Source organism: Manis javanica, chromosome 9 (genome assembly GCF_040802235.1).
Source record: "Manis javanica isolate MJ-LG chromosome 9, MJ_LKY, whole genome shotgun sequence".
NCBI lineage: Eukaryota > Metazoa > Chordata > Mammalia > Pholidota > Manidae > Manis > Manis javanica.
In genome coordinates, this window is record NC_133164.1 from 29,143,121 (window position 1) to 29,155,834 (window position 12,714).

Consider the following 12,714-nt stretch of genomic DNA (forward strand, 5'->3'; position numbering starts at 1 on the left):
GAAGAACTAATGCACACCTATATTAAGCACCATTTCTTTTGTTAATCCAAGTCACTATCATAGCAAAAATTCTTCGCTTTTCCACTGAAGAGAGAAATGGTCAAATTTCATGCACATTTGATTACAGTCTAATATTGGTTCACACTACACTTATACAAAATATCTAACACTGGTATCTCCAACCATGAGATGCATTCAGCCTTATTACCTGTCCTGCAGCATTTCCTTAAATGTCTTAGAGCTTCTCTCAGACTTCTCAAGAGCCTGCTTTTCAATTTCTTCCCTCTCTTCTTTTTTCTTCTGCAGATCTGAGGTGTAGCTTTTTCGACGATCTTTCCATTTTGCAAGGTCCTGAGAGAAGGAAATCACTTCAGCACAGGCATACCTGAATTTCTACATACCCTTTCTAGCAGAGAGAGAATGCTAGAGTATCCCATTACATCACTGAAACTATTCACTCCAATTTGATGCCAAGGTGCCCTAATTCTGCTTTTTATAGCCAGTGTTTCTGTACCAAGCTTTTATCTCCTGTGTCTGTCTAAAAACCTGACCTAATAAGATAGATGCCATTTTTGCTTTTTCTGCTTCAATGCCCATTTCACAAAGAATGCTAAGTGCTTGTAATTGGGTACAGGTCAGAAGATCAGGAACTGTTTCAAATTCATTTTCCTCTCACCTCAATATTATGTTATGTGAAATGACAGGTTTCACTAGTAAAACTGGAGCAGAGACATGGGATTGTAATGGGTAAGTGTAGTTGCACACTCAATTTTTCACTTAAACACCAAACTCAATCCATCCCTGCTTTGAGGCAGGAGACTCTCAACATACACACAAATAAATGTGGTTCCCCTCAAGGAACTTTCAGACTAAAAGGGAAAGACACTTTTAAATAAAATTCAACAATGAGTACAATAGGAATATGGTGGGGGGGGGGTCTGATGGGGAAGTTGGCCAATTCCACCTCAGGCAGGGGAGGGGTTGGAAAGACTTACAGGGGAGGCCAGATTCAAGTTCATGATCTCAAAGTAGGTAACCTCCACCTAAGGACAGGGCCATAAGGAAGACCACACCTGAACAAGTGGATCTCTTTCCCCTATTCTCAGGGAGTACAAGTCTAACCTTGCTGGGTGACCTCAGGACAGTCAACCTAACTGTCTTTTACATTAGTCCTTTTAAATTAGGTCTTTTAAATTAGCCCTAGCAGCCTACACTGGTTCTGACACCCAGATCTTTTGGATAGTACAAACTTTTTTATGCCTCCAAAATAGAGAAATACCGTGCTAAGGACTGCTAGTGGCATTCCGGTCCAAACAGAAGCACATCCAAGGTCTCAAGTGTGGTTTACACCTTCGGGAACAGATTGGACCACTTCTCCTTTAAAAACAGCCCCAAACCAGTAAGAATGATGCTCACAAACAACCGGAGCACTGTGCATTTAGTCCTACAAGATACCAGCAGGAGTTTTCCTCTGATTCGACCTATGGGATAAGCCCTTATTTGAAAATACTTATTTCCACATCCAGTCACCATATACTTCAGCAAAGTGACACTGAATTACTGCTTCTTGACAACGAATTTCTCAACTAAAAGAAGCAATGGAATTTAGAAAAGAAGCCAAGGCAGAGGTTTCTTCTTTATTTCACAGACTAATCCTTTTGAAAATGAAGATTTACTATCTCTGGCCCTTTTGTACATGCTATTACTCAACTCTTCCCACAAAGCCATCCTCAAACTTCTTTGGGTTTGCTCTGTATAATTTATCTATTGAATTTCCTTACACTCCTTTGGTTTATAACAATTTTCCCTTTTTTTAATAAGTCAAGCTTTTTTCCTGCAGGCACAAAGCTAAAGAGTAAATCTATATCCACGTAGACATCTAGGCATAAGTCACCTCTGAACAAACACCTAATTTTGATGCATATTAATTACTTTTCAGTTCAAATATTACTATGATCTATATTTCATACTTCTCTCCAAATCTCCTTTGAACTTCAAGAATCCCTTTTATCACTCTGTGCTGACACCAAGACTCTGCACTGGACCCCCTGGCACCCCTAAGACTCTACTACCCCGAAGCCTCAAGCAAAGTTTCTTCCTTTCATAAGCATCTAGAAGTTATACCACAAGTTCAACCTCCAAAACAAGTAAACAAGTTAACTATACTGCAAGGAAGCAACTTCACATTTTTGAGAACTCAAAGGGAATATTAGAAGATAAACGTCCCATTATATTTTTCACAATAGCTTTTAAAATATGCAACAGGAATAGGCCAATAAGATTTAAACATTTTTTAAGTGAACTTGATCACATTTTCCACAGAACTGAATTCTATAATGGCCAAGAAAATCCTTTCTTGAGTATACTGACTTTAAGAGAAGTAAGGAAGAGTCAAGTACACTCTCCCAGTCTTTAACCCCCACTCTGCCTCCGACAGAAAGAATACTCACATCCTGCCACTTCTGATCTTGTTCTTTTAATTGTGATTTTATTTTCTGCATCTCCTCGTAACGCAGCTGACGCAGGTTCTGAACATCCTCTGCGCTGACATCACTCATGGACTTACTCCTACAATAAAAATACCCCAAAGTAACCAAGGTTCACATGACCAGATTTAAGGTTAAAACTGAAAGGTTGGGCTTATATTTAGAAATTCCATCTAAATTTCTGCTGTGCTACCTAGACGCTTTAGTGATAATATCACAGAAACAGCACTACAGAGATAAATAGTGTTTTTCCAAACCATAGAAACAAGAGCCTAACACTCAACCCAAGTGTGAATTCTTTCACAAAATGGCTAAATGAACCCTGCACGAGTTTGACAAAACAATCTAATGTTCACATATGGAGTGGTCCATGCATAAAGGGATTACTTCAGAAAGTCACTCGTCACCTGTCTTTATTTTTCTACCTCCCCCAAAGATAATCTTTTAACATTTGGCTGCCTTTTCTGGGCACTTACTAAATAATTTAATGATTACCTGATATTTTCTACTCAAGTTCAATACTATGAAAAAGCATGTTTCTTCTTCTCAAGGATTCTTAAAAGATCTGCTGCACCACTACCCTGGACTTGTTCTCAAAGAAGCACTACAGGTAATTTCTAATAGCCAGTTACAACACCTCTCTAGCTCTTTATTAAGGCAGGTTTCATGTCTTCAACGTGTGGTCCCTGCCCTGAGGATTTACTGAGTCTTAGCTCCTCAAGAGCTCAGTCTAGAGCAGAAACCCATGAAGAGAGTGGGGTGTCGGACACACGGATCATGTGTACTGTCCATATACACATAGAAGGGGAAGGCAAACCACACTGGAGAAAGGGGACTGAGAGGTGTCAGACCTAGAACAGGCAGAAATGAGAGACAGTGATTTTGAAGGTGGAGTGCCCAAAATGCTCTTTCCTATAGGTCTTTCCTAACATGCTTGAGATTTTTTTTCATTGTAACTGACTCCACTTTTAGTTATTTAAGTTACTCTACATTTCCTTTGTGGACCCCTCCACTTTGCCTTCCAAGATTTTGCCATCACCACATTTTGGAGAACAAACATACTTGCCCTTAGCTAGCTCAGGAATTCAATTACAATCTCTATATAAACGACTCCCAAGTCCATAATCTAGGACCAGTCCCTCCTTTGACTCAATTCTAATTGCTTGTTGAATAAACATCTCTGCATAGATATCCCCTAGTCACCTCAAGTGTAACAGGACTAATTGAAATAGTATCTGGAAAGGATTTTGTACACTAGCTCACTAACCATGTGGTTATTGTTGACACAGCCAAACTCAAACTTGTTGTCAAACCTGCTTTTCCTCTGGGGGCTGGTAATGGTGGTACCTGTCCTTCAATTACCCACATTTGAAACCTGAGGACCATTTTTCACTTTTACCCCTCCCTTCCCTACTTTCAATTACTTATTAAGTCCTCTTATTCAGTGTCTTTTTCTTTCCATTTCTTTTGCCAACACCCTGGATCAGAGCACAGTCAACTCTCACCTAGACTTTTTAAAGTACCTTAATTATCACCCAGCCTCTAGATCCAATGAATGCCTTTCCTCAACCATCCCAACTCAAACACCCTTCACCAATATATATGCCTTTCTTAAGTGCCACTCATTCCTCAGGATCCCTGCTAGACTAAACTCTGGATTAGTATATGCAACTTCCTATTCACTCTCTACTTGAAAGTCTTAATAGGATTCAAACCTAACCTGTCACAGACCAAAAACATGATTGCTCGCCCCACACCCTGCTCATCTCAGTCAAAGTCAAATCCATCCTTCCAGACTACAGGCAAAAATCCTGGAATCATCCCAGAGTCCTCTTTCTTTTATATATTGCAACTGATCCCATCAGTAAATTGTTAGCCTGCCTTCTAAATAGACCTGGAATACAACCACTTCTCACCACCTCCACCATTATCAGCCTGGCTAAGCCATCATATCTCCCACCTGGATTGTTATAAGAATAGGGTCTCCCTGCTTCCACCTCTTCCTGCCCAACAGTGTATTCTCAACACAGCAGCCAGAGGGATCGTTTCGAAATTGCACTCAGATTACGGCATGCCTCTACTCAGCACCGACCAGTTTCTTCCCATGTTGCAAATTAAAAGCAGGTTCTTCCAAGACCTACAAGGTCCAACATCATCTGGTCCCTGCTACCTCTCTGGACTTGTCTCTCACCACATTTTCTTTCATTCATTCCTCCAGCCAACTGGTTTCCTTGCTCATGAATTACCTCTGGCTTTTATACGTGCTCTTCAATCTGCCTGGAATGCTCTTCACTCAAATATCTAAATGGTTTATCTTTCCCCTCTAAAAGGCATCTGCATAGATGTTACCTTAATATTTCCCCACCCTGACCACCCTACAAGAAATAGCAAATGCCTCTCTCCCTGGCTCACTTTATCCCTCACCCTTTTTCTCCACAGCACTTATCACATCTCAAATGAACACTTGTTTACATATATCACCTGCCTTGTAAATTTGACCTGATTCACTTGCTCTTATACCACCTTCGCCTAAAAGAATGCCCAATCCATGGCAGTACTTATAAATGTATTAATGATCCAGATAATATTCCACAACTTTCATCATTCTCCCTAGCTCTTCCATGCTAAACATGGTCTGTCCCTTCTCTCAATTGCTCTAGTGCTTTAGCTACACCTTTTCCATGGTATATAACAACTCAGCATTATGGTATATATAGTGTTTATCTGTGCACATTTAGCTGATCTCCCTCACAAGTTCACATGTTGCTTGGGAGGAAAATATTAATGCAGGACACACTCATCTAACATCTTTGGTAAGAACAAGGTTTTTATATTTAAACAAAATAAACTTGAAATGTTTCTAATTCTTTGTGAGAAACTGTGACCCCTCCCCAAAATTCTACAAACAAAACTTTGTAAGACTTATTAAAGAATATTCAGGAATTACTCATGTAATATACATGAGATTATATATGGGCTCAATTAATGCAATATATACCTAATTAGGTATGACTATATATAAACTGATTTAAGTTCATTTATATTCTCAAATTCACACAAGTCATAATTGCAAAGCAGAAGGCTATTTGAACTAACATTATAACACTAAAAAAATTTTTTTAAATTTAAGACAAGGCATGATGGGAATCTTGATTACCTAACACATGGGATTATGTGAGTTCCACAGCAAAAAATGGAAATGCTAATATTTTAATAATCTTTTGTGGGGGAGGCTGGATGGTGTTCCCAATGTGAACAAAGTCAGCAAACACCACCCAGAGTAGACAAGTCCTTGCGCAAGTCAGGAATGTGAGTTCCTTTTGTTCCCTAGAGTATAAAGTTACCTATATAAAGCCTGAGCACATTCCATAAAGGCTGAGCCAGGCACTGGAATGAGATGGGGGTGAGGGCTCCAGTCTGGCAGTAGCACCAATTTTCACCCCAACCTAACCTCATTGAGCTCCCCTGAGCCTCAGAGCCTCATCTGCTAAGAAAGGATTGTTATGAGAAGTGGATAAGGTCATGTTGACTGCACTTCAATAACCATCTAGTGCCGTACACCAGCCATTCTTGAGGCAAATATGATTATGTGAGATCTCCTGAAAACTTAACTCCCAAAGTAGTTTCACATTAGAGAGGTCACCCCAGGCCACACTGATAAAATCTAGAATGTTTTGAGTGCAGGAATCTTTCAGCCAGATCATGAAGAATTCTTTCCTCCCTTATCAAAGTTAACAGCATAATATTAAACTTCCGAGGGCTTACTGTGTGCCAGCACCACTGCCTAGCAGTCTACATGGATCATCTCATTAGATGAAGCCCTAGTCCGGTTCTACCACTCACTAGCTGCATGTCCTTTGCAAAGCTGAAGTATTTGTTTCTGTCCCCAGCTCTCTAAAATGCATAGAAACCTACCTGTCGACCTCACAGAACTAAGCACCAGAGAGAGCCCCAGGAAGACTGTTTGGGAAAACTATATAGGACTACACAACTCTAATATGTTTTGTAGAACGAATTACTGTTCTACAAATCACAATTCTTTCAATTAATTTACTTGCCAGCTTTGTACTTCCTTATTTGGAAAGGCTCCCATTTAGAAATGCGTTTGGATATTTTCTCCCCAAAAATAGGTCTAATACGTTGCCTTTTCACTTAGATTTTTTAAAATAGCATTTAGGGTAGAGAGAGGAAGGGGAAAGCTTAAGGAAAAAGGTATAGACTATAAAACAAGATTGCTAAAATTGTATTCTTTTCTCCCATAATGCTAGTCACCTCCTACTCTTCCGGCACTTTCTGACTGGTGTTATAATTCATAATTGTTTCAGCACTCAATTTCAAGAAATTTTTAGATAAGTATCTAAGAAGGAAAGGATCAAAAAGTACCAACATGTAGCAAGACTTCTTAAAGATAAAATCATGATGGAATCATGGAGTTTTTACAGCTATGTAAGACTATAAATTTGGGGTCCCCAACTTCTTTCAGGGGAAGATATGAATATTCTTATTTATGAACTTCAAATATATTTCCACTAGGTGTTATAGAAATTCTGTGAAATCAATACTGAAACCTAGTGAGGAGCTTTAGAATTACCATCAACTAGGTAGATAAAACATAAGTAACTTTTTATTTACACATTTATAGTCTAAATCAGGGTTTCTCTACAGCAATACTATTGGCATTTCTGGGCCAGAAAATTATTTGTTGTAGGGGACAGTCCTTTGTCTTATAGGACATTTAGCAGCATCCTTGGCTATAAAAGCATTAAATGCCAATATCAACTCAGTATGACAATCAACAATGTCTGTAGACATTGGTGAATATCCCCTGCAGCAAAAATCCCCCGAAAGTAACTCACATCAACCTTACTTTCCCTTTGCGTCTTATTTGTCCTTGTAGTTCTATCAAATCTTTTGGCCAAAACCCATAAGCGAAACACGAGTCTTACTTGTCTTTGATTACAACTTCACCTTGAATCAGCATTCACTGCCTGTTGATAATGGCAGTAGATTAAACGGCTTAGTCATATTACAAAATTTCAGCTATATACCCTTACAACAAATTTCTTTGTCATTAGCAGTTTCTGACAAGCGGTCATAAACCTGTACAGACATAAATCCATGCAACACAAAAGCACATGTGAGAAAATGACTGCCACATACAAAGCATCTTGTTATAAATAAAGTGACAAGTGTTAAAAGCCAAGTAAACAGTAATCCAGAAATTAACAATCTAAGACTTCAAAAAGTAATGCACACTTCTGTTTAATCTGGTCCTTACTAAAAAGAAAGTATGATTATAGGCAGTTATTTTTCAGTACAGGATATTAAGCAATAATGATTTTCCAGGTAATTATTCCAAGTCTGACAACATGCATTATGTCCAGAGAACTATCACCTAAAAATCACTTGTTTCATGTTAATATTTACAAACATGTTTATAAACATGAAAACAAGTTCTGGATTAAAAGCCTATTAAAAATCCCACTTACATTTTGTTTTCATTGTAGATCTATTTAAGGACAACATTAGTAGCTGACAGAATATAGAAGAAATATCCATATAATAGATTTTGATTGCAAGTGGTCTAAAACACACTTGAGGCATCTGAAGACATATCTATATTACTTTCCATTATTTGAAAAGTCATGCATTATTTATCAGTCTCAATTGACAGACAATCTTGCTTTGTTTGTGTTACCTTGACACTAAAATGCAAGGGAATGGCCTTAAAACAAATACTGTACTAGACAAGCAACAATCTTGAAATGGTCTACAGAAGGCTTCTAGTTATAGCCCAGAAAACTACTTAGGTTTCTGAGCTTCAGCATTTGAGTTGCCTCTCTTCTTAACCCCACCATCGAATGTATCCCTAAGGAGGAACAGGCATGCAAATAGCTGTATGGGTTTACACTCCCATCAAGTACTTACACTCACTGTACTTGTACCTCTTTTAAGATAAACAACCTGTTCGTATTATAGTCACGTTTACCAATGAGAATTCTGAAAGTCATCATTCAAAATGCTTGAAGTTTCAAAAAGATTTTTCATCAAGTTAAAAGTTTTCCTGCAATGAATTAAGATTGGCAGCTTAAGCACCATGCTGAAAATTGCCTTGCACACTCCCACCGATGAAAACACTTTAAGCACATGAGGAGCTGAATAGGGGATAATGTGCCCTGGCATGTCACCTTGAACATACGCTGGGAGCCTAATTTTTCTAATCAGTGCCTGAGAAGTACTTGCAATTAGTTGCCCATGGCACCATTACACATTTGACATCTAGAATGGTTATATTGCTTTAAATAGTAATTTTACTAACTTTCAAGAGCATTACACTGTCAATATTATCCAAAGCTACCAAAACTAGAGAATCTTAGAGATGAAGTTAAACCCTGGTAGGGGAAGATACTTAGTTTCTAAGGCTTAGACAAATTAAAATACTTGACATGCTTAGATTTTCTTACTCAAAAACTATTAACAGACTCACAAAGTTGAAGGAGGTTTCATGGAAAATATTAAGATGTTAGCTACCTAGTTATTCCTAAGAATGTATTGATTGTACATAGTGCATAGTAAAAAAGTAAAGTGAAATTTACTTTTAATTCTCAGTTATTCTAGAAATGGGAAATATTTCCAGAAATTTATTTTAAAAGACATTAATTTTTGTGGTTTGGGAAGGCCAATTTGGCTCTATAACACAGTCATGCTCATCATGCTCTAACTTTTTACCTTAATCAGAAATTTTGAAAATGTATCCAAACCCTACTAAGGGAAGGTTAATGCCACTCACCATCCTAACTCATAAGGTTCCCCCGTAAGCTAGTAGTTTATAGATAATACCAACTGCATGCAGCCCATCCTCAAAGTAAATGCTTATATTCTATTTCCATCATAGATCTTCTAAAGTGTAGTTCCTGGGGCTTCAATACCCAGAAGTGAGAGTTTTGGCCTATGTAGCCATCAAACAACAAAATTAATCTATCCAATCTTAGGCAAGTGCTTCTGTTACTTTTAACCAACTCCTAAACAAAAACAAAAACAAGACCTGCATTTTAAGCTTCTAATAAAAACTACGGTGTCATATAGCACTTCATGCATTGAACACTCAGATATAGAAATGTTTTGTAGTTACAAAGTTAAGGAAAATTTCACATTTTAAAAATCTCATGCACAACACACAGCATAACCATTTAGTGACATGCTAGGATAGAAATGCAATGACATTATACACAAAGGACAAACAATATGCAGAGCTTTTACCGTGAACTACGAAACTTACCCATTCTCACCATAAATCTTTTGAAAGAGTCTAAGAAATCAGAAAACCAAAAATTAAAAGTCATTTTTCCAGTGGTATCAGTTTCGAAATGTTCAGTATCTTTAACTTAATAGCCTAATAAGAGATGGACAAATCTCAAAAGGTTGTTTCTTCACATTTATGATCACTTCTCAAATTCTCAGTGATCTTTTATCTCAAGGAATTCAGAGTAAGCAAGATAGTTTCCTGATCTACCTTGAACCAATGAACGCATAACAAAGTTTCCTGTTGCCAGGAATAGAGTTAGATTTGGACCTACTAATTTTATTCAACCTAACATTTGTCCATCCCCAAGTTGAAACAGAACATTAATCAAAACAGCAAGTTGCATAACACATAAATGCAGACTCAGCATCAAAATGACCATAATTACATACATGTAAAATTCAACAGACAGCAAATTTTTTAACATTCATGCATTTTAATAAAGTTTGCATTGCACTTTAAACTATAAATTTAAAAAGTTACACACTGATAGTTCAAGAAACCTAGGTCACAGACGAAAATCAAAATCAAGTTAAATGAAATTTGCAATGCCATATTTTAAGGGAAATTTTTATGCAAAAATCATACATTTCAAAATATGAGAAACACATAAAACCGAGCTACAACCAGACTGCTTCAGAAATGCCTGGACATGAGAATAAAAGTCTGTAAATATACTTGGTAAACATTTTCATGAAACATCATGTTATAAAGAAGTAGCATAGACTTCCTTAAGGCCAAAGGCAAGATATATACACACCTTCTTAAATAGGCCTCATATAGGTGACTTAGAGATGTGCAAATATGGAATTGCACTTTTTCCACAAGATGACTAAAGGTTTCTCAAAGCAATGTAAGTTTTTACAGATGCTTCAACATGGCTCATGACATGCAGAGTCGGGCAATATGAGGCCACCTTCTCACACAAGGAAAGTTACAAGACCATCCATTACAAGCAAAATCCTTGCAGAAACACACTCTGACCTCTCAACCATCAGCCGTTTCTTGTGTCTAAGCCTGCTGGCCTCCCGGATGGCCTCCCACTTCTTTAAGTCCGCCTCATTGCAGGGCCCAGGGGTGAAACTGATGGGACACACAGTAGTTCCCAGCTTCCAAGATTGGATCTTACGAGTCAACATGTCATCTTTCTTCTGCCTATATGAAGGAACTAATATTCTACAGCTATTACTTTTCTCTTTGGAAGGGCAGGTCCTTTCAAGTACACAAAGAAATTTTGCTTGAATTTCTGGAGGAAGAGTCCAGGGTTCAGGGAAAGGGACTGGTTGGTATCTATCTGGGGCGCCCGACAGAGGCACCTCTTTCTTCTGCGCTGGAATTCGGCGAACAATCATATCATCTTTTTCTAGATCTGGAAGTACAAGTTCACCTTCTCTACACTGCAGAATTATATCTCGTTCTATGGGATCATCTTGCTCAGAAAACTTTCTGAAATCTTCAAAAGCCCGGAGTACACATGGATTTGCATGGAAAGCCCCAGTCTTTCTGACAAAGAAATCGTCATTCTCTAGGTCAGGATCCAAGGTTGACATCTCGAGGTCATCTCTATACCCTGGTGCATAAGAGAGATTCTTTCTGCGTGTTATGAGTCTTGGGCCAGCAGTGGGATCAATTCTGATATTTGTTTCAGAAGACAAGATGTCATCAGAGTATGTTTGGAGGGCCTGAAGTAATAAAAACTGACTGAAGCACAGAAAAGAAAAAGGGAGGGAGAACCTGATTAAGCTTGGGGAGAAAGGTAGCAGACCAACTAGCCAGTTACTGTGGGTGAATTTTTGTAGGGGACCAACAATGTACTCTTGCTTGGAAGAAAGACTAACATTTAATACTATCACCCATGGCTTTCCTGGATAACATTTAAAGAAACAAGTGTAGAGGGTACCCACGAAACACAGGCACCATCGACACCAAGTGATGGGACTAGAACATAGACAGAGTGAGTACCCCTCCGTGATAGACACACAACACTTGCTTTCACCCCTTTTTTATTCCATTAGCCGCAATGACCTAATTACCATCCCAGAGAAGCAGCAATGATCTTCGAAAGTTTCAAGAGCTGGTCATCAAGCACTTTATGCAATAGACACAGGCAGTCAGCAGGAGTTAAAGAAAGAAAATGCTCTGAAGCTTTACAAAAGGCCTTGATGAATCTTCTCTGCATCTTCCCATCAGACTTGCTCGTCCTAGAGTCTATCTAAAAGTTATTACTCCATATCCGTACACATAGTACAACTGTAAAATTAGGTGAACTTCCCAAAAAACCTTTTAGAAATGATTTTTCAAAGGAATGACTATGCCACATGTAACTATATACTATCTTTACATTATTACCCTAAAGAAGATTTAATCCTGTAGAGATTCCAAGCTTACATGCTGGCATAGAAAGCAATGTTATACATTATGCCTTTACACTAAATACGAAGTGAATACTTCCGTACTTTGTAGTCAGAGGTTAATACAGCAGCAGAAGCTGCATGGGTGTTACAAGCCAGACTCAAGGCAGGCAGGCTCATGCAGACAGGTACACCTGGGCTTGTCCGAGGCACCACTGGTTCTCCTGGGTGCAAAGGTGTCCTGGGAGTTTCTGGCCTTTTTGGTAGCCAATTCCAGCAAGAGCGAACGTCTTTGGGAGTTGCTGGCTAGCCTATGCTCTGCTTTTTGAATTCTAGTAAAAATGGTGGAGCTTCTGTCAGAGCCTGAATCCTCATCCCCAGAGTCTGAATTCCTGCTACTGTGGAGTGATGCAGAGAAAGGGGGGAGGGAGAGAAGGAGACAAAGAATTGGAGAAAATATAGCTACTAAATATAATGTCAAGATGTAACTGTGTAAAAGAGGGCTTTTTAAGATCCAAATCCTAAGTTTTAAATTTTAACAGCAATTTTTTTTCTAGTTACAGAGGTTCTATAG

General features: G+C 38.4%; 1 protein-coding gene across 15 annotated transcripts in view; it reads right to left on the minus strand.

Moving 5' to 3' along the window:
- LMO7 (LIM domain 7) overlaps positions 1 to 12,714 on the minus strand; it is a 188,537-nt gene that overhangs the window by 34,890 nt on the left and 140,933 nt on the right. For 7 of the 15 annotated variants that reach the window (XM_037010278.2, XM_037010273.2, XM_037010275.2 and 4 more), the window contains 5 exons: positions 12,335 to 12,538; positions 10,774 to 11,490; positions 9,766 to 9,795; positions 2,451 to 2,568; positions 209 to 351 (listed from right to left, as the gene is read on the minus strand). In XM_037010278.2, coding sequence (XP_036866173.2) covers positions 209 to 351; positions 2,451 to 2,568; positions 9,766 to 9,795; positions 10,774 to 11,490; positions 12,335 to 12,538 — 1,212 coding nt within the window. The remainder of the gene's footprint in view (positions 1 to 208; positions 352 to 2,450; positions 2,569 to 9,765; positions 9,796 to 10,773; positions 11,491 to 12,334; positions 12,539 to 12,714) is intronic. The other 8 variants (XM_037010280.2, XM_037010276.2, XM_017642716.3 and 5 more) reach the window with 4 other exon arrangements.